This window comes from Cherax quadricarinatus, chromosome 17 (assembly GCF_038502225.1).
Source record: "Cherax quadricarinatus isolate ZL_2023a chromosome 17, ASM3850222v1, whole genome shotgun sequence".
NCBI classification, from domain to species: domain Eukaryota; kingdom Metazoa; phylum Arthropoda; class Malacostraca; order Decapoda; family Parastacidae; genus Cherax; species Cherax quadricarinatus.
The window spans coordinates 3654386-3677849 of NC_091308.1; the positions used below are offsets into that span (position 1 = coordinate 3654386).

Here is a 23464-nt window from a genome sequence, read left to right on the forward strand (position 1 = left end):
GATGGCTGACAAAATACATACTTGTTTGGACTCAAAAATCCACACCTTACTGCCGACTATAGGTTGATTACAAACTCCTTGCGACTCAAGAACTGCGCAGTCCCCCGTACCACAAGAAATTCGTAACATACCTTGCTCTTGTAACGTGAGCTATGGTGTTCTTCACACCTTCGACAGGTATCGGTGACTTGATAGAAGCTGAAGTGTCCTTGGATGTCCACGTCTTCCATTGTCTAGGAAACGCACACTGGTACACTATGTTCCACAAGATTTGTCTTTATTGTTCACAATCTTATCACAAGAGATCACACTTCTCTTAAGTGTTTATTGTGTTTTGTGAGACACTTTGTTCACACTAACACACAGATCGTTGTTCTTTGTTGGTTATCCTGGTGTCAGTGTCACTCTCAGTAGAGTCAAAAGTAATCTGAAGACGCCACAGCACCCCATGCCGTCACTGCCCCCAGCACAAAAAAAAAAGCTGACCTAGTACTTTTTGCTTCCTTGCCACTTCCTCGATGAAGCAAAGCAAAATGTTTGTTTCTTGCTGTCTTAAGCATAGACAACAATGTCCACTATCTTTACTATGGTAATAAAGAGGGAGCAGGATTTTCCTTAATTGTCCTGCTAAAGTAAGAGATGTACTGTCTCTTATTAAAATACACTTTGCAACACTGGACTGCAAGGAGCATCGGTCACTTGACCACGTCAGATACTCGTACGGCATCTGTGATCAATTACTCACTGTAGCAGTAAACAAGACGCTTGCCCCTTCTGAGAGGGCTGGGCCCCTCAGGGCTGAAAGGGGCTCAAGGGGCTGAAGGGGGCTGATACCCCCCTCCTGGAGAAAATTTCTCCACAACTTGTATAATTACTACCAATTCAGAGTCATGTACTTATATATCTGTTATATCTATGTGACTCTGATGGGTTAGTGTTATACCCCTTAAAGAATATCTTATCATTTCACATACACTTTTTAAATTACACCAAAGTGGTTGGGCCACTTACCTTTTATATCCTACCTCTCTCCCCCCTCCCACCCTTTTCCAATATTTCCATCCTTACCCATCCTTCTTCCTTACACATCTTACCAAAGCTCTGGTCATAAGAAGGTGGGATGTATTGTACCTGCACTCTAAAGGATTGATAAGGATGTTAGTCCTAGAGCATTGATTAGATGCATAGATTAGACAACCGTGAAGCTGTATAAGAACTATTAGTTCAGCTATTATATGTAGAAAGTTGCATTTTCGTGTCTTTCAGCCCCCAAATAAGTGCTGGATAGCAAGTGTTCGTGCAACGGACAGTCTAACTATAAGCCTAACAATACACCGGTACGGTGATGTAGTAAGAAAGTTCTGAAACGTATTATCTTTATCACTCTCCCATGTAAAGATGTTTGTATTATCTTTGATGCGACGAAACGAAGTTTTTTAATTGCACTGCAAAGTTTAACTAGGACGACACGACATTGCGTGAGGTAACATCGTTCAGGATAAAATTTTCTCGCGTTACTAATACACTGTTATTGTTTCCTGATATATTTCACATTGTTGTTGTCTCTGTTCTCACACACAATACTTCTAGTATTGTCTTTCTTGTGAGTCCTGATGACTGCACAACACAAAAGTATACCCAAGCACCAAAATACGTGGATATAATTATAACCTTAATTTTTTGAAAGGAGTGGACCGATAGCCAGCAGAAGGTCTCGGACAGATGACTATGTGGAAAATTGCATTTATCTGAATGTATCATTATATACATAACAGTAAATGAACATAGATAATTATTATTTATCAGTTAGACAAGTAGGAATTTGGGACACCTAGGTCGCAAAAAATGTCCCCCTTCGATACCTACCACTGTCATATCCACAAGTTGCTCTGGACCTATTAATTAAATGAAATATACATCACCAGGAATGCTGGTAAATATATAAATTTGTGGACTGTATATTAAAATTAAAAAAGGATTATAGTATATACACACATTTATATAACAGAAGGAGAATATATTTTAATCATAACACTCACCAATTTGACTGGAGATTAAGTTGTATCATACTCAGAAAACCTCACTGTCTATACATGAAAATAACAACTGGCCAGAGATATAACATAACAGACTTATCTGAGGTTCCTGGAGCTGTCTTGTCCAGTAGCCTGATATCTCAAGTTATGCAGGACTGCACATCCATCAATTTCGCCTCCTATTTGAGAGGTGTCAGCCCAATTTTAACCTCTAGAGCACGAAAAATTCTTCCCATTACACTAACGTTTACTTGGCTCATTCAAACCAAAATGGCGACCCCTGTCTGCGCAGGCGCAGGTTCTCGTTTTCGATAACATAAATTTGATTAAATACAGTATGGCCGTCTATTTACATATAACTACTGTATTTCTGGAAAATCTATACAGTATTTTCCACACTGCGGTCAGCTGGAGTTCGTTGCTAAATGACTCAAATTGCTCATTTGGCAATGATGGAGGACCTGGGTACATATAGGATCTGGCATCCACACGGCGACATATTACACACGATTTAATCACACTTTTTACACTTTGCCGTCCTTGTGGAATCCAGAAAGCTTCCCTAATACAATTTAAGGCATCTTGTACCCCTTCATGCATTACATTTTTATGGGCATTTAGAATAATTAAATTTGTTAGATGATGAGTTTTGGGCAGTAAGATAGGGTGTTTAGCATAATCACCCAATTCAGCATTTTGTAACCTACCTCTGCACCTAACTACACTGTTCTCTAAATCTTGCCCCAATTTATCTATTATGGAACCTTTCACAATTTTTCTTTCCATCATCAATTTAATCTCATTTCCATAGATTTCCTCCTGTACCTTCTTTATCCAATATTCAAGAGGATGTGAAAACTTAAATGAAATATTCATCTTGTTTAGAAATTTAAACACCAACTTAGTTACATTGGTTAGTTTGGGTAAAGAAGAATACCTATTTATATCAATGGCTAAAGGAGGACAAACTGTTGGAGTGGTGGTCACAGTAATTTCAATAGGAGCAATATACACATTTTGTATAGGGCAATTAGCTTTATTTACCAACGAGCTTAGTCCTTTAAACCATGATACAGCATTTACAAATTTATCATAAGATAAACCGTGAGACAAGAAATCAGCTGGATTCTCCTCACCAGGTATATGATTAAATGTTAACATATGCTGACCCAAACTATTATACTTCTCTTTCATCTGATTAATTTCAGCGACTCTGTTTTGTACGTACATAATTTTACTGTTTCCATTACAAATCAATTGTAAGGATACCTCATTATCAGACCAAATTACAGTGTCGCTAATATTTATCTCCTGCAACTTATTTCTTATATAATTAACTAATTTGACACCTACAAAAATGGCTGTTAATTCCAACTGAGGTAAGGTACGTGATTTAATTGGAGACACTTTAGCCTTAGACATAACAAAAAATGTGGAGTACATTTTTTCCATTTGGATTGGCCACCTGGCGTCGGAACTCCAACATTGGAATTTTTTCATAATCACCAATTAATTCATCCCACCTGTTGCTGAATTCCTCAGGTAGAATTTCATCCCAAGCACATTTAAGTTTCCATGCTTCCTGTATTAATAATTTCCCTCTTATAGTAAGGGGTGACACTAAACCTAGTGGATCAAAACATTTGGAAACTTCAGCAAGCAAAACTCTCTTAGTTAATTTATTGGGCATACTGTAATTATTAGGTTTTAACATTAACAAATCTCTCTCAGTATCCCAAGTTAAACCCAATACATTACTACATTTTGGGACTTCATCTCCAGGGAAATCTTTACTTATTTTGTCCTTTAATTTGGACGAATTACTATTCCATTCCCTCAGACGCATATTTGCACTTTGCATTATTTTATTAGCCTCTCAATAAGTCATTAACAGTTCCTCTTCAGTTGACGACACACCCAGGAAATTGTCCACATAAAATTGTTTGCCCATTACTTTACTCAATGGACTTTCCATAAGTTTAAGGTGTGCATTTATCGTCACTTGAAGTAGGAACGGACTGGATGTAACACAAAATAATATGCTCCTAAAGCGAAAGGTTTTCAGAGGGCTAAGTGGGTCAATAGGATTCTCAGGCCATAAGAAGCGGGTACAATCCCGGTCAGCCTCTTGTAAACCCACTCTTAGGAAAGCTTTACTTATGTCAGCCGTAAAGGTATAGTGCTTCACTCTGAAATTTAATAAGATATCTCCTAATTTTTCCGTCAACGACGGTACATTTTTGTTACTCCTGGCACTACAATTAAACACAATTCTCAGAGGAGTGGTCTTAGAATCCTTCTTCACTCTGTGATGTGGCAAATAGTGACCATAAATTTTGGCTTGCTCAGGAGGTACCTCTTCTATAAATTTATTAATTAACTGCTCAGCAATTATATCATAATATGCAGTTAACATTTCTGGTGTCTTGCTCAGTTCGCGGAGCTGAGCCTTTAATTGTCCATATACCATTCTGTAATTAGTGGGCAATTCTGGATGGTTCAGTCTCCACGGAAGTAGTACCCAGTATTGTCCAGATTCAAATTTTACATCTCTCAGGTATTGCTCCTGAGTAAAAGAATTATTACAACCCAGGATTCCAAATGGTCTGTTATCCCGGGTGTAATGGGAGCAAAATAAACACAGCAGAAAAAGTTTAGACTTATATTATCCTTCACCAAATTAGAACAGCAATACGTACACTATGTACAGTGATAAGTATAGTGCACTCCACGGTAACCAAGGCAGAAATAGAAGCCACAAGATAGCAGAACGTGCTTCAACCAGCTCTAGAATGGGAATGACAAGGGCAGACAGGAGAGTGGTACCCACATAACCTCTGCGATTGCCAAAACCACCATCTTATTGGCTGGAACCTGGTCACTAGTTGAATGACGGGGCCCCATCATCAACTCTTAGCAACCTGGTTTGCTGGTTGGGGGAGATAGCCTGTAAATGAGGGTGTGTACATGCGCCGAATAAAGGTTACTTACTCTTTGCATGCCACACCTCCACCCCGAGAAGGCTCAGGATTAGGCTGCCACCTCCCAGTGGTAACCGTGCCGCCATGGCACAAAATAATGGGACCGCCTTTCCTCTCCACCATCCAACTCTTAGACAGAGCTCAGCTTTTCTCGTGACCAAAAGCCAAACCCTAAACTTAAGAGTGAGACAGCAGTCAGAACGACACCATTTGCAACGTCTGCTTCCTGTGTAATAAAGTAGGTCACATCCGTCCCAACTGCCCCCATAAACCCCAACCCATTGGGAAAATCTCTAATATCCCTAGTAACATGTCCCCTAGAGAAGTAGAAAAAGGTATGGCCTCTTATTATTGCAAGAGTCTTATTTCCCTTCAGGAAAACTCAGAAACAACTGAAGTAAAGACCTTTAGAGACACTGGAGCATATTGCTCACTTATAAGAGAAGGAATATTACCCCTTTCAGAGAACACCTCCTTAAATTCCTCTGTTTTATTGGAAGCATTTGGAGGAGCTATATATTCTGTCCCTTTGCATAAAATTTATGTACAGTGCAAATATTACACTGGGTACTTGACTGTAGGTGTCTCAAAAGGATTCCCCATGAAAGATGCCATGTTATTACTGGGTAATAACATTACTACTGTTAGTGCGTGTCCTGAACCTATAATGATTAATTCTTCTCCGGTGTTGGCCTTAACTCGGGCAACATCCCAAGGGTTGTCTGGAGAGAATGTTGACCTATCCTTGGACTCCGATCTAGGAATAGCCACGTTGTTTTATGAGGCACACCGGCCGGAGCCTCGTAAATCAAATGAACAGACCCCGATCAAGCCTTCCTATTCCCAGGTTGCAGGATTGCCAGATGTCTCTGTTTCCATGCCCGAGGGACTGTCCTTCTGGGAGGAACAACGAAAGGACCCTTCTTTAAAATTCGCTTTTCAGGCAGCCATGGGTAAATCCTCTTTGGGTCATCCGGTCAAGTATGAAGTTAAAAACAATTATTTGATCTGCACTGAGACTGGTAAGGAGATAGAGGGCCGGCAATTGTTTAACAGGTTAGTAGTTCCAACAAAGTGTAGACCTCAAATATTAAATATAGCTCATAATACGTCATTAGGAGGTCACTTAGGAATTACAAAAACCTTGTATAGAATTACAAAAGAATTTTATTGGCCAAAATTAAAGAAAGATGTGAAGAATCATATTAGGTGTTGCCGAGAATGTCAGCAAGTAGGGAAACCTGGACATTCCATTAAACCTGCACCTCTCCAACCTATACCTGCTGATGGAGAACCTTTTGCAGATTTAATTATAGATTGTGTAGGTCCACTACCTAGGTCAAAGTCTGGAAATCAATATTTATTTACGATTATGGATAAAGTAACCAGATACCCTGAAGCAATTCCCATGCGTAGTATTAATACTAAAGCTATTCTCAAAGCTTTAACCAAATTCATTTCTTGTTTTAGCATTCCTAAAACTATTCAGAGTGATCAAGGTACTAACTTTACTGCCAAAGCATTTAGGGAAGAATTAACTAGGTTAGGGATAATCCACAATTTATCCACTGCCTATCATCCTCAGTCCCAAGGCGCCTTGGAAAGATTCCATCAGACGTTAAAAACTATGATGAGAACTTTTTGCATGTACTTTCCTACAGACTGGGATGAATCAATACCCTTGTTGCTGTTCTCAGTACGAGAGACGGTGCAAGAGTCTACAGGGTATAGTCCGTTTAAGCTGATCTTTGGGCACAATGCAGGAGGTCCCGGGATCGGATCCTGGACAGGCCCCCATATTACAACCCAGGATTCCAAATGGCCTGTTATCCCGGGTGTAATGGGAGCAAAATAAACACAGCAGAAAAAGTTTAGACTTATATTATCCTTCACCAAATTAGAACAGCAATGTGTACACTATATACAGTGATAAGTATAGTGCCCTCCACGGTAAGCAAGGCAGAAATAGAAGCCACAAGATAGCAGACCGTGCTTCAACCAGCTCTAGAATGGGAATGACAAGGGCAGACAGGAGAGTGGTACCCACATAACCTCTGTGATTGCCAAAACCACCATCTTATTGGCTGGAACCTGGTCACTAGTTGAACGACGGGGCCCCATCATCAACTCTTAGCAACCTGGTTCGCTGGTTGGGGGAGATAGCCTGTAAATGAGGGTGTGTACATGCGCCGAATAAAGGTTACTTACTCTTTGCATGCCACAAGAATCGGATGGACTTTCTTCATTTATATTTATTCCAATGCTGTCTAATTCCCACAATTTATGCACTGGCTCAACACCATCTTCTATGGAAGGATTATACTGGGGTACGATTTCATGAGTAAGACACACAGTTATGGTATTTGTAGTATCCTTTAGTCATGAATTATTATTATGAGGAATCCTACCATACATTACATGGCCTCCTGCAGTCTTCAAAAGGGTGACACCACATTTCTTTGCTATACCCTTTACAAAGGAGGCATAATAGTCACTATCTATCAAAATATTTATTGGGCCTACAGAATCATCACTTACACCAGAAGGTGCTAAATTTACATTATGTGAAAGTCTTTCTGTAGCTTTACTAAGTCCTACTGTAGATATTTTCTCTGGAAGTCTATCTACAATTACTGCATTAACACGTTTTTTCTCATTGCCCAACCTGACAGTTACATAAACAGTGTCATACAATTAAGCTCTTTTATCTGAGAGAAAACCAGATAATTTTAAAGTTGTGGGATCTCCCATCTGTACTTTCATACCATCAAGACATTTACGTTTAATGAAAGTATGTTGGGATCCCTGGTCTAATAATGCAGTTACATTTTTTGATTTATGCCTTTTATCATCAACTTTTACCTGTAACACAGGTAAGGCTACTTCAGCAAAACCATCATTATTAATATTAGCAGCAATTTTTACATTAGCTACTGTTGTGTCAGGATTGTCAACATTATCATTATTATCAACATTATCATATAGACCTTTACACATAACTATATGGTGTCTTCCTTTGTGACATTGATAACAGTTGTTTAATTTGGCATGACAATCCTTTACATTGTGATTATCTAAACACCTGATACATCTGTCAAGTTCCTCCAATCTTTCAACTTTATCATACAATGAATTGTATGCATTGCAATTCTTAGAAAAGTGAGTACCCTTGCAGAAAAGACAATCTCTCTTTTCTCTGACTGGTTTCTTATTAACTGGGCTATTCTGAGGAGGGTACTTATTCTTCTTACCTTGTGGAGAATCATTATTTCTGATTCCTGCTACTTGATATGCACCAATGCAACTATTTTTAGGAAATGAATTTTGATTATTACCATTGGGATAATTTTTCCCTTTATGAAACTTGACAGATACCTCAGAGTTATTATGTGTTGCATCTTTAAAATGAGTTAGTTGGCTGGTCTGCAACTGAACAATTAATTCTTGTAGACCTAGTCTTATTTCCTCCAGACCAAAATAATCCTTGTGATATTTATTCGAGAGCCATGGCACTCAATAACCAGTCTGATTCCTTCAGATTATATTTATTACTTAAAGTTTTGAAAGTGCTCTCCAGTTTAACTCTAAACTGCTGTAAACCTTTGTAAGTGTGATCTGGAGATTTTAAATTAACAATGATATTCACTAGATCCAACCTACTTTGTTCTATATTACCATAAGTGGCCTTCAACAAGTCAACTGCTTCCTTGTAAGAGTCATCTACATTGGGAAAGGCTTGTATGAGTATGTGAGCATCTCCTCTTACCGGTCCTTTGAGATAAAATAATTTAGTTACACAGGCTAGGTCACTCCTGTCATGCACAGCTGCTTTAAAAATTGACCAAAATTCCTCCCAATTTTCACCAGGATTAAACAGAGGTAAAAATAATTCTGGGAGTTTTGGCAAAGACATATTATTTGTTGGAGCAGACTGATTAACTCCCTGGTTTACACATTTTAATTTATTCAAGGCCTGACTTTTACAAGAAAGAATCTTTTCCTCTAATTCATAATACTGATTAATCATAAGATCTATTTCAGTCTCATCTACACAGTTTACTAACAAATCTCCTTCATATTTGTTGTAATATAATTTGTATGAATCATATCTATTACCTAAAGTATCTAAATACAATTTTAAATCATCAGTATTCACAGTTTCTTGATTCATTAATTCCAAACATTTATTATATGCCTTGGTTACATGACCCTTTCTAGCCTGCAGTGAGGCTTTCTTTGCTCTGTATTCCATATGTTTGTCTTCTATATTAATTTCCTCATTTTCAGCCATGATGCAATGTATTAAATTCAACTTAATAACACTGATTACAACTCACAACACTGACACAACCTACCTTTGAATAAATCCCAGCTACATGAGCTTAGCAATTACATATGCAAGAAATTATAATATAATTTTAAATGTGCATTAATACAAACCTTTAGCCAAACTTGGCTTATCAAAATTAATATTACACAAATTAATATAATCCTTGCCAGAATTTGGCATAGCAAATTAATATTATACACAATATAATCTTTAGGCACACTTGTCTTATCAATTACACATACACTGATATAAATCTTGGCCAGAATTGTCTTATCAAATTAATATTATACAAATACATTAATATAAATCCTAGCCACTTTTGCTTTGCAAAATTATTATACACATTAATATAATTAGCTACACTAGGCTTATCAATTATACATACACTTATACACATTAATATAATCTTTAGCCACCCTTGAGCTTAGCTTATCCAAATTAATATTGTAATAATTATAATCCACTACACATTAAGTAAATTTGTGAACTTAACATCCACCTCCTTCTGTTATTTCACATATAATTATTAAGTAATTAACTAATTAATGACTTCACTAATTACCTCCGGTTCAAGAAGGACCAACGGGCATATTAAATGTGGAAAATTGCATTTATCTGAATGTATCATTATATACATAACAGTAAATGAACATAGATAATTATTATTTATCTGTTAGATAAGTAGGAATTTGGGACACCTAGGTCGCAAAAAATGTCCCCCTTCGATACCTACCACTGTCATATCCACAAGTTGCTCTGGACCTATTAATTAAATGAAATATACATCACCAGGAATGCTGGTAAATATATAAATTTGTGGACTGTATATTAAAATTAAAAAAGGATTATAGTATATACACACATTTACATAACAGAAGGAGAATATATCTTAATATCATAACACTCACCAATTTGACTGGAGATTAAGTTGTATCATACTCAGAAAACCTCACTGTCTATACATGAAAATAACAACTGGCCAGAGATATAACATAACAGACTTATCTGAGGTTCCTGGAGCTGTCTTGTCCAGTAGCCTGATATCTCAAGTTATGCAGGACTGCACATCCATCAATTTCGCCTCCTGTTTGAGAGGTGTCAGCCCAATTTTAACCTCTAGAGCACGAAAAATTCTTCCCATTACACTAACGTTTACTTGGCTCATTCAAACCAAACTGGCGACCCCTGTCTGCACAGGCGCAGCTTCCCATTTTTGATAACTTAAATTTTATTAAATACAGTATGGCCGTCTATTTACATATAACTACTGTATTTCTGGAAAATCTATACAGTATTTTCCACAGACTAAATGCTCCAGCTGCAGGTCATCATATGACTAAGACCGCGTTAGGAAACACTTGTCCTGTTTCCTGACAAATCTTACCTAGTATACCTAATCATTGTTGTTGTCTTAAAAGCTTTTAAATTGTTACTGTTAAGTGTTTTGGTTGTCCATTGATATCAACACCTTTTGCAGGTAACCCCACCGAGATATATTTCTATGGCACACAACTCTCCACTGTTTTGATAGGCTGCATTCCAGGTTGTGTCGTCGTGGCCCATATCATTCTCCCGATTTTCATTGGACACAATGTTGTCTCCATCAATGAGGTAAATCGGTAGAGAGACTGAATAATCTTCTATTCATATTCCCTGTATCGAAATTATGAGTCATGTATTACGTCTGCAAGATTCTTTTGCATATCCAAATATTGTAATGCTCTTAATGTCTCCTAGTCTTGAGATATAATTGTTGGTAAATATTGCAGTATATACTACTGAGGTTCAGATCGCGCTGGTTGAGGACACTGTCAACTTTGTCTATGTTGCTCAATAACTTCATCTACATGGGCATGTGTCTATACGCTCCAACACTAGCACTGACTACAGTCACTGGACTCTCCACCTGGGCCTCCTCGCTCATCATGGGCTCTATATGCACCTTCTATATAACAATTGTGAGTATTTATTACTCTGACAATAAATTCAGTGATTATGTGTCTTAATATTATTTTTATTATAGAAAGTTACTTTGATATGTGTGTGTGTGAATTGGCTGAATTTTCAATGCAAAATTAATCTTTTGAATTTAATTTTAAATTCTTGTATAAAATTTGACATGATGGGTATCCCGTGCTCTTAGGTCTTATGACCTATATATATATATATATATATATATATATATATATATATATATATATATATATATATATATATATATATATATATATATATATATATATATATATATATATATATATATATATATATATATATATATATATATATGTCGTGCCGAATAGGCAGAACTTGCGATCTTGGCTTAAATAGCAACGCTCATCTTGCCATATAAGACAAGTGAAAATTTGTGTATGCAATAATTTCGCCAAAATCATTCTGAACCTAACGAAAAAAATATATTTGATTGTGTTTGTTTAGTATTAAATTATTGTAAACGTATTTAAAATATATTTAGTTGGGTTAGGCTAAAATAAATTGCTCTTCTTATAATAAAGTTAGGTAAGTTTTCTAAGATTCTTTTGGTGCAAAATTAAAAATTTTTACATTAACATTAATGAAAACAATGTATCTTTAAATGTATAAGAGAACATTTCAGAAAGGACGTAATTTTAAATGAGTTCTTGCTAATTGACCAGTTTTACATATTCGGCACGACATATATATATATATATATATATATATATATATATATATATATATATATATATATATATATATATATATATATATATATATATATATATATATATATATATATATATATATATATATATATATATATATATATATATATATATATATATATATGCAATAAGATCACAGTAAACAGGTGATTTCAAAATATGCAAAACAACCACTCTGAAAGAATAGAGAAATTCCAAGCGCTTTCGTGACTACTCACATTATCAAGGATAATGTGAGTAGTCACGAAAGCGCTTGGAATTTCTCTATTCTTTCAGAGCGGTTGTTTTGCATATATATATATATATATATATATATATATATATATATATATATATATATATATATATATATATATATATATATATATATATATATATATATATATATATATATATATATATATATATATATATATATATATATATATGTATATATATACATGAAGTCTGTTAATAGATTCGTTTGCCAATCCTGTTTGGGTATGAACTTCGTAGTCCCCAGTTGTTTCCGAAATGCTAGTTACTCTTTTTTTCCTGCTATCTCAGCATTCTGATTGGGATGTTAAACACAGCCTTTCATGTAGACATTGAAGGCAGTGTTTGGTAATGTGCATTATATCGTAATTGTAACTGTGTCTCAGGGAGGCGTGAAGGCCGTGGTGTACACTGATGTGCTACAAACACTGATCATGTTCGGCGGGGTTCTGTTGGTGGTCATCATCTGCTGCGTTGACATGGGAGGTGTTGCCAACGTCTGGTCCATCGCTGACCGTGGAGGTCGTATTCAGTTTTTTAAGTGAGTGAAAGAACGCGATTTTTTTTTCAGAATTTCGGATCACTTTCTCATTACAACACATTATTACTCACATTGGTAATAAAGCACTTCATTTACCTCATTATTAGTTTCAGCACGAGTCCCTTCGACCGCCACACCTTCTGGTCAACCGTGGTGCATGGGTTCTACGTCATGGTCTCTGGAGTTGGCATCAACCAAACCACTTATCAGAGGTTTGCCTCCGTCAGTACGCTTCGGATATCGCAATGGTAATTTTAAACAATAAATATCATATAACTGTCATACATTTGAATACGAATAGGGTAAATGTATAACTCCAGGATAAGTCGTAATGGACGACTGATTTTGAATAAACAAAAGATTGGACGAAGATTCGAACTATAGTCCATACATGCTGGAGACCATTGAGCCACAGACATTACAAGTAGAATGAGTTCACAACCAGTGCTTCTGTGACTTGGCTGAATGCTGTGACGCTGCTGACTCATCCCATACCACAAAGAAGCTTTACTGGTACAGATTTATTTTTATATCCTTCAAGGGCACATAGTATCTAATCTCAAGATAAGTCAGAATGGACCACTGTTCGAATCCATAACCCATATTTTATTCATTCTTAGTCAACTATTATGACCTTGAGTTATGTGAAAATAGATATACTGTACCAGGAAGGCTTCTGATGGTGTGGGATGAGACAGTAGGGTCACAGATGGTAGCGTCACAGAAGCGCTAGTTGTAACATCATTGTATTTGTAACATCTGTGGCTGAATGGTACATCATTGGACTTGCTACATGCATGGAACATGGTTCGAGATCCGTCCATTATTCTGTTTATTTACATAATATATTAGTTTTACAAGGACTAGGGAAGCCTCGAAATCACTATTCTATTAAAACTGATCACAGGATCGTACTGACAACAGGTGCCCTAAGCTGTGACATCAGATGCAAGTTTTTACAGTGTATTGCGTTTTCAGTAAGGTGATAAAGAATAAACAGTAAAAATAACTGAAAGGTCCTCTATGTGCTTTTGTTATCAAAAGAAATATTTAGAGAATTAGTGACAAGATATAAGTTGTATAAGGTGTGTGCTGCGTCTAAACTATAAATTATCCAGTGTTGTGGCTTATAATGCTGAAAGTATTGCTGTGTGATTGGATGCGTCGGTGCGCAAACGAACAAGATACTCGGAAAGACAAAAATTAATAATATGATAAACTGGGTAAAACCGTAAGATAGAAGTCGACTTTTCCTAAAAAAAAAAAAATAAATAAAAAAATAAAAAAGATAAAAAATCTTAATATAAATAACAAAATAACAGGACTAATTTGCAAGGTCTGTAAGTACTTTCTGCATTTGATATATAAATGTGGCACTGCTGCTTACAAGACCAAAGGGCACAAAACAATACAGCACGAGGTTCTTAAAGGACAGTAAAACCTGGCACTGTTTGGATTCAGGATGCAGAAAATTTGGTGACAGGCCCGAGTCATGTCCAAGTCACAAATGCATATCAAGTTAGCTATTTTATGCAAGTAATTTTCAATAACTAGTTTGGAGCCCAACTTGTCTAGACTAGACGAGAGAAGACCCTGGGAGGGGATGATGGAAAGAGGAAGAATAGGTTGGTGAGAGGAAAAGTGATTGTAACAGGTTGTAGTGGAGCAGTATCATGATGGGCTACATCGTTAAAGGTCCAGACCTTACTTAATCCAGTAAAATAAGAACTAGAGAATATTGAGAAACTAACAGTAACATGAGCGACGAGTAAAAGCTAATAAAGCTGTATATAATGTCAATGGGAGATAAAGGGTCAAGAGCTTGAGGTCGACCCTAGCAACCACAACTCACTGAATACAGCTTAAAAAATATTCATACCCGCTGTCTTAGTGTCTATACTTCCTGGTATACCTTTACATTTATCTTTGAGGAGTTCTGAAAGTTTTTCTACTCGTCTAAAACAAAATTTTCTAGACAGAGCACACTAATAGAAAAAGTGATTACTTGAGTTTTATCACTGTATGTGGGACGTAATGAAAATGAAAGGATACAGAATACCGGAATCAGAGTACCGCTTGAGACACTGAAACGACTTGCATGTCTCCTGAAGCACTCATAAGCTAAACATCATCAGCGTTGGTTAAAATGGCAAAAATAAGACTGGTCCTTTAAAACCTGAGTAAGGAATTATTCATAGCGTTATTCACAACATTCATACAAGCATCGACGTGAAGCCCACACAAAATAAAGCACATACAACAACTCGAAAATTAAAAAGGTTTAGTACTAGTCTTGTAGCAGAACTGAGTAATTATGATATGACCTGTGTCATTTTTTATTAATTTCAGATATTTACATTTGCATCCGGGTATTAATATCTGTGAAAACTGTACAAACTGGACCTCAAGATGTTACATGAATGGAAAACTAGAAGAGATAGGATTACAATTTGTAAAAAAACAAATTATTGATAATTTAGGCAAAGAATGTTTACCATGGGAAGGAGAACAAGACGACACTGGTGGAGACGGACACAAATACATCCAAAAACATATTACAATAAAGTCAAATGGACCGAGCAACAGTGTTGTGGAAGTGAAATAAGTTAACAACTTTCAAAACAAATGCGAAAGAAACAGATCACAGCAGTCAACAAAAGATAAAGACGGGGACGCAAGTTATAGAACTCGGCTAAATAACTGCAACTAGTTAATTACACACAATATCCCAAAATTATCAAGATATTCTGTTTTGCAGTTTACTGTACGTGTTCCTGGTGGGGCTGTACTTTCTGTGGATAGTCTTCTACTTCTCTGGACTTGTCGCTTTCGCAAACTATAGTGACTGTGACCCGCTTGCATCAGGCAAGATCGAAAAGTCTGACCAGATTATCCCGTTCTTAGTGACCGACAAGTTGAGTCACCTGACAGGCATGGCCGGCATCTTCGTTGCTGGTGTGTATGGAGGTGTTCTCAGGTATGTCCTCACTGGCGTTCTCAGATAGGTCCTCACTGGTGTGTATGGAGGTGTTCTCAGGGAGGTCCTCACTGGCGTTCTCAGATAGGTCCTCACTGGTGTGTATGGAGGTGTTCTCAGGTAGGTCCTCACTGGCGTTCTCAGATAGGTCCTCACTGGTGTGTATGGAGGTGTTCTCAGGTAGGTCCTCACTGGTGTGTATGGAGGTGTTCTCAGGGAGGTCCTCACTGGTGTGTATGGTGGTGTTCTCAGGGAGGTCCTCACTGGTGTGTATGGTGGTGTTCTCAGGTAGGTCCTCACTGGTGTGTATGGAGATGTTCTCAGGGAGGTCCTCACTGGTGTGTATGGAGGTGTTCTCAGGGAGGTCCTCACTGGTGTGTATGGTGGTGTTCTCAGGTAGGTCCTCACTGGTGTGTATGGAGATGTTCTCAGGGAGGTCCTCACTGGTGTGTATGGAGGTGTTCTCAGGGAGGTCCTCACTGGTGTGTATGGTGGTGTTCTCAGGTAGGTCCTCACTGGTGTGTATGGTGGTGTTCTCAGGTAGGTCCTCACTGGTGTGTATGGAGATGTTCTCAGGGAGGTCCTCACTGGTGTGTATGGAGGTGTTCTCAAGGAGGTCCTCACTGGTGTGTATGGAGGTGTTCTCAAGGAGGTCCTCACTGGTGTGTATGGAGGTGTTCTCAAGGAGGTCCTCACTCCAACACTTGTAAACATCACGCTTCCTGTCCTTTACTTTCTACATCTTCACCAACTGAAGATGTGTCCCCTTGTTCTCTTAATTACCAATTCAAAGATATTTTTCCTAAAAGGTTTGCATAGTTTTTTCTTGAACTTAAAGTAGTAATCTTATCACATTTCCTTAGCATGGGTCTGACAGTCATAACAAAAATATTTTACATACTTTAAATACATCAAAGACCATCCTAAAACTAGATAATAATTGGATAACCCGCACATAGAAGAGAGGAGCTTACGAAGACATTTCGGTCCGACTTCGACGGAAACGTCGAAGTCGGACCGAAACGTCGTCGTAAGCTCCTCTCCTATGTGCAGGTTATTTATGTATTGTTGCAGTCACGGAACTGTGCCATTTTGTTCTTTCCTGGATAATATTTCATAATTTTGACTCCTGATAACTGCATTTACATGTTTTCATGATAATTGTATGTTATTTTACACCTCTTGATCTATCTCTTTATCAGATCATTTTTAAAATTTAAGCACAAAACTTTAAATTATATGATAATTTTCAACAATCAAATTCGTCATTTTTTTCGTGATTCTTCCTGACTGAATTTTTAATTTAATTATAAAATTGCTTTTAAAAAATGAAATCCTTAACTATGAATGATATATTTTACATAGTTACTCTTTCGTAGGAAAGTTTAGGAAATTTTTTTTAATTAGAAACAATTAAATTTAAGCTCAAACAATGAAAGTGTTAAACATGTATAACATTGATTTACTTTCAGAATTTTAGTAAATTGATGGAAAGAAAGCTTGTTCATTTATTTACAGTTAATTATTTTTGTATATATTCACAAAATTTATTTCCGTAAAATTAAAATAAAATTAACAGTATATACACGTAACAGCAAATTCGGTTTTTCTACCGAATTTTTGTCGTACCTGTAAATTATACTGTTCAAAATGAATGTATTAAGTGACCCTGAACACCTATATCCTTCATCAGTACCCTATCATCCTGCGGCAACTCGTTCGCTTGTATAATCTGGGAAGACTTCTTGAAGGATCGCCCTTACTTCCGCCGCATGGGTGACAATAGTGCCACCAACGTTGTCAGAGTCCTCTGTAAGTATTATTTTTCTTGTTTTAGTAAAACAACTGTAGTCGGAACCATTTGTAAGAGCGTATTGAGTACCACTAGACGAGTGGATTTCAACCAGGGTGGCTGGTCACCCTGATTGAAATCCATTTGAGTGTAAATTTTGCCCACTCGCTTGCCTCCACCTGAACATCCTACTATGGCGAATTCCGGATGTCTTTGCTTAAACACCTGAGTACCTGTCTCTGACCAACGGAGTTATGGCCGTTTGTTCATATGCCGAACACATACCTATAGGAAAAGAAAGGATTTTCAACTTTTATCCATGTTAAAACGAAAAAATTGAACTGTCTCCAGGACAGCCATATACTAATGCTAGGCTGTGACGAAGCAGCGATCATTCCTTCCTGGGAGAAGTTGGTACTTGTAACATAACAGCAAAAACTGTTAGATGAATTATGAACACTGAATATTTCTTATTATCAACATGATTTGTTCTAAGTGATAGATTCCATATATTTTTACGATTAGTGTTAATATAGTTCACTGACAGAACATATTATACCATTGAGAAGGTAAATTATTTTCTTTTTCAGCTTTAATAGCTGGTTTGTTAGCTGTGTGCTTGAGTCTGTTGGTGGAGAAGCTGGGAAGCATCTACCAGGTATCCAGTAGCATCCTCTCCTCCATTGCCAGCCCGCTTTCTGGTATCTTTATTATAGGAATATGCGCTCCGTGGGTTAATGGAAAGGTAGATAATAGTTTTTTTTTCTGATTCATATTAAATTAGAAAAAATAATGCACAGTTAAACATTTCTGTAAATGTAACCTGCAGCAGCTGCTATGTATATGATTCTAACTTACCATTGCTGGTATAACTTTATCCTGGTTGTTGTCTATGAGCACCATAGATACTGTATGATGATAGATAGCGTATTAGTGGATATAAATGAATATTATGCTTTGTTTGGTTATCGAAAGCCAAATCTTAATAATTTATTACTCTTGTATTCCTATAATAATGTGATTAATGCAAATATTCTATAAATTCAAAGTTTGTCCACTAAAAAATTATTTATAAAGTTCATAATTATTGATGTTGGTGTCAGGGCGCCATCGTGGGGTTCGTCGTGTCCTTCGTTTTTAATGTCTGGGTAGTTATTGGTAAGTTTGTGCGAGGCGGTGGAGCACCAACACGCCTTCCTCTCTCCACTGAGGGCTGCCCAGAGAACCTCTTCCTTCTCCTTAACACCACCATCGTCAGCAACGTCTCAGTGACTGATGATGTGCTGACTACCACCACACTGACTGCTACTGAACTACCCATCTCTACTGTTACTCAGGGGTCAGTATTCTCAAAACATTTATTAGCCAGGCCACACGCTGATTTATCTGCCTATTAATAAGTTCAATTTTATAAAAATTTTTCCAACGACCTTTGGCTGAAAAAGACAAAATACAGAGCAAAATTTATATTGTTACGCCTGTACAACAGCGGTTTTCAAAGCAAAACGATTTCTCAATGAAAATGTCTGTTGTGGAAAATTACATTTATCTGAATGTATCATTATGTACATAACAGTAAATGAACAAAGATAATTATTATTTATCAGTTAGGCAAGTAGGAATTTGGGACACCTAGGTCGTAAAAAATGTCCCCCTTCGATACCTACCACTCATATCCACAAGTTGCTCTGGACCTATTAATTATAAATGAAATATACATACACCAGAAATTCTGGTAAATACATAAATTTGTGGACTGTATATTAAAATTAATAAATGATTATATATATATACACATTTATATAACAGAAGGAGAATATGTCTTAATCAAAACACTCACCAATTTGACTGGAGATTAATGCGTCATGTACAGGACCCTATCCCCCTTTTGCCTATATTTATGAAAAATTTACTGGCCAGAATTTAAACATAAATTAGACAGCTTATCTGAGGTTCCTGGAGTTGTCCTGTCCTGTCGCCTGATACTCAAATTATGCAGGAATGCACATCCAACAATTTTGGCTCCTATTTGAGAGGAGTCAGCCCAATTTTAACCTCTAGAGCACGAAAATTCTTCCGATTTCACTAAATTTCTGTTGACCAGTTCAAACAGCAATGGCGAGTGTCCTTCTGCGCAGGCGCCGGGTTTCCCATTTTCAATAACATACTTATTTTAAATACAGTATGGCCATCTATTTACATATAACTACTGTATTTATTGAAAATATATACAATGTTTTCCACACTGCGGCCGGCCGGAGTTCGTTGCTAAACAACTCAAATTGCTCATTTGGCAATGGTGGAGGACCTGAGTACATATAGGATCTGGCATCCACATGGCGACATATTACACAAGATTTAATCACCCTTTTTACACTTTGCCATCATTGTGGAATCCAGAAAGTTTCCCTAATACAATTGAAGGCATCTTGTACCCCACCATGCATTACATTTTTATGGGCATTTAGAACAATTAAATTTGTTAGATGATGAGTTTTGGGCAGTAAGATAGGGTGTTTAGCATAATCACCCAATTCAGCATTTTGTAACCTACCTATGCACCTAATTACATTGTTCTCTAAATACAGCCCCAATTTCTCTATTATGGAACTTTTCACAATTTTTCTTTCCATCATCAGTTTAATCTCATTTCCATAGATTTCCTCCTGTACCCTCTTTATCCAATATTCAACAGGATGTGAAAACTTATATGAAATATTCATCTTGTTTAGAAATTTAAACACCAACTTAGTTACATTGATTAGTTTGGGTAAAGAGGAATACCTATTTATATCAATGGCTAAGGGAGGACAAACTATTGGAGTGGTGGTCACAGTAATTTCAACAGGAGCAATATACGCCTTTTGTACAGGCCAATTAGCTTTATTTACCAACCAGCTCGGTCCTTTAAACCATGATACTGCATTTACAAATTTAGCATAAGGTAAACCTTGAGACAAGAAATCAGCTGGTTTCTCCTCACCAGGTATATGATTAAATGTTAACATATGCTGACCCAAACTATTATAATTCTCTTGCATCTGATTAATTTCAGCGACTCCGTTTTGTACGTACACAATTTTACTGTTTCCATTACGAATCCATTGTAAGGATACCTCATTATCAGACCAAATTACAGTGTCGCTAATATTTATCTCCTGCAACTTATTTCTTATATAATTAGCTAATTTGACACCTACATAAATGGCTGTTAATTCCAACTGAGGTAAGGTACGTGATTTAATTGTAGACACTTTAGCCTTAGACAAAACAAGAGAAATAACACTATTACATTGAGGGTAAGCAACTGCTCCATATGCCAATTTTGAAGCATCACAAAAAATGTGGAGTACATTTTTCCCATTTGGATTGGCCACCTGGCGTCGGAACTCCAACATTGGAATTTTTTCATAATCACCAATTAATTCATCCCACCTGTTAATGAATTCCTCAGGTAGAATTTCATCCCAAGCACATTTAAGTTTCCATGCTTCCTGTATTAATAATTTCCCTCTTATAGTAAGGGGTGACACTAAACCTAGTGGATCAAAACATTTGGAAACTTCAGCAAGCAAAACTCTCTTAGTTAATTTATTGGGCATACTGTAATTATTAGGTTTTAACATTAACAAATCTCTCTCAGTATCCCAAGTTAATCCCAGTACATTACTACATTTTGGGACTTCATCTCCAGAGTAATCTTTACTTATTTTGTCCTTTAATTTGGACGAATTACTATTCCATTCCCTCAGAGGCAAATTTGCACTTTGCATTATTTTATTAGCCTCTCCATAAGTCATTAACAGTTCCTCTTCAGTTGACTTCACACCCAGGAAATTGTCCACATAAAATTGTTTGCCCATTACTTTACTCAATGGACTTCCCATACATTTAAGGTGTGCATTTATCGTTGCTTGAAGTGGAAACGGACTGGATGTAGCACCAAAAATACGCTCCTAAAGTGAAAGGTTTTCAGAGGGCTAAGTGGGTCACTAGGATTCTCAGGCCATAAGAAGCGGGTACAATCCCAATCAGCCTCTTGTAAACCCACTCTTAAGAAAGCTATACTTATGTCAGCCTTAAAGGCATAATTCTCCACCCTGAAATTTAATAAGATATCTCCTAATTTTTCCGTCAACGACGGACCTATCATCAAACAGTCAATTTTGTTACCCCTGGCACTACAATTAAACACGGAGTTGTCTTAGAATCCTTCTTCACTCTGTGATGTGGCAAATAGTGACCATAAATTTTGGCTTGCTCAGGAGGTACCTCTTCTATAAATTTATTAATTAATTGCTCAGCAATTATATCATTATTGGCAGTTAACAATTCTGGTGTCTTACTCAGTTCGCGGAGCTGAGCCTTTAACTGTCCATATGCCATTCTGTAATTAGTGGGCAATTCTGGATGGTTCAGTCTCCACGGAAGTCGTACCCAGTATTGTCCAGATTCAAATTTTACATCTCTCAGGTATTGTTCCTGAGTAAAAGAATCGTCTGGACTTTCTTCATTTACATTTATTCCAGTGCTGTCTAATTCCCACAATTTATGCACTGGCTCAACACCATCCTCTATGGAAGAATTATACGGGGCTACGATTTCATGAGTAAGGCACACAGTTATGGTATTTGTAGTTTCCTCTAGTCATGAATTATTATTATTAGGAATCCTACCATACATTACATGGCCTCCTGCAGTCTTCAAAAGGGTGACACCACATTTCTTTACCATACCCTTTACAAAGGAGGCATAATAGTCACTATCTATCAAAATATTTATTGGGCCTACAGAATCATCACTTACACCAGAAGGTCCTAAATTTACCTTATGTGAAAGTCTTTCTGTAGCTTTACTAAGTCCTACTGTAGTTATTTTCTCTGGAAGTCTATCTACAATTACTGCATTAACACGTTTTTTCTCATTGCCCAACCTAACAGTTACATAAACAGTGTCATACAATTGAGCCCTTTTATCCGAGAGAAAACCAGATAATTTTAAAGTTGTGGGATCTCCCATCTGTACTTTCATACCATCAAGACATTTACGTTTTATGAAAGTACGTTGGGATCCCTGGTCCAATAATGCATTTACATTTTTTGATTTATGCTTTATATCATCAATTTTTACCTGTAACACAGGTAAGGCTACTTCAGCAAAACCATCATTATTAATATTAGCAGCAATTTTTACATTAGCTACTGCTGTGTCAGGATTGTCAACATTATCATTATTATCAACATTAACATATAGACCCTTACACATGACTATATGGTGTCTTCCTTTGTGACATTGATAACAGAAGTTTAATTTGGCATAACGATCCTTTACATTGTGATTACCCAAACACCTGATACATCTGTCAAGTTCCTCCAATCTTTCAACTTTATCATTCCATGAATTGTATGCATTGCAATTCTTAGAAAAATGAGTACCCTTGCAGAAAAGACAATCTCTCTTTTCTTTGACTGGTTTCTCATTAACTGGGCTACCCTTAGGAGGGTACTTATTCTTCTTACCTTGTGGAGAATCATTATTTCTGATTCCTGCTACTTGATATGCACCTATGCAACTCTTTTCTGGAAATGAATTTTGATTATTAACATTGGGATAATTTTTCCCTTTATGAAACTTGACAGATACCTCAGAGTTATTATGTGTTGTATCTTTAAAATGAGTTAGTTGGGTGGTCTGCAACTGAACAATTAATTCTTGTAGATCTAGTCTTATTTCCTCCAGACCAAAATAACCCTTGTGATATTTGTTCGAGAGTCATTCAAGTGTTTTATAGTTTAATTTATTCTGTACAATGGCACTCGATAACCAATCTGATTCCTTCAGATTATA

General features: G+C 36.7%; 1 protein-coding gene across 3 annotated transcripts in view; it reads left to right on the forward strand.

Annotated features, from left to right (window-relative positions):
- Positions 1-23464, forward strand: part of LOC128686263 (sodium-coupled monocarboxylate transporter 1-like) — a 46553-nt gene that overhangs the window by 17404 nt on the left and 5685 nt on the right. For all 3 annotated transcript variants that reach the window (XM_070085717.1, XM_070085715.1, XM_070085716.1), the window contains exons 3-10: positions 10825-10958; positions 11117-11305; positions 12694-12848; positions 12956-13096; positions 15607-15825; positions 17519-17637; positions 18208-18362; positions 18721-18956. In XM_070085717.1, the coding sequence (XP_069941818.1) occupies positions 10825-10958; positions 11117-11305; positions 12694-12848; positions 12956-13096; positions 15607-15825; positions 17519-17637; positions 18208-18362; positions 18721-18956 (1348 nt within the window). The remainder of the gene's footprint in view (positions 1-10824; positions 10959-11116; positions 11306-12693; positions 12849-12955; positions 13097-15606; positions 15826-17518; positions 17638-18207; positions 18363-18720; positions 18957-23464) is intronic.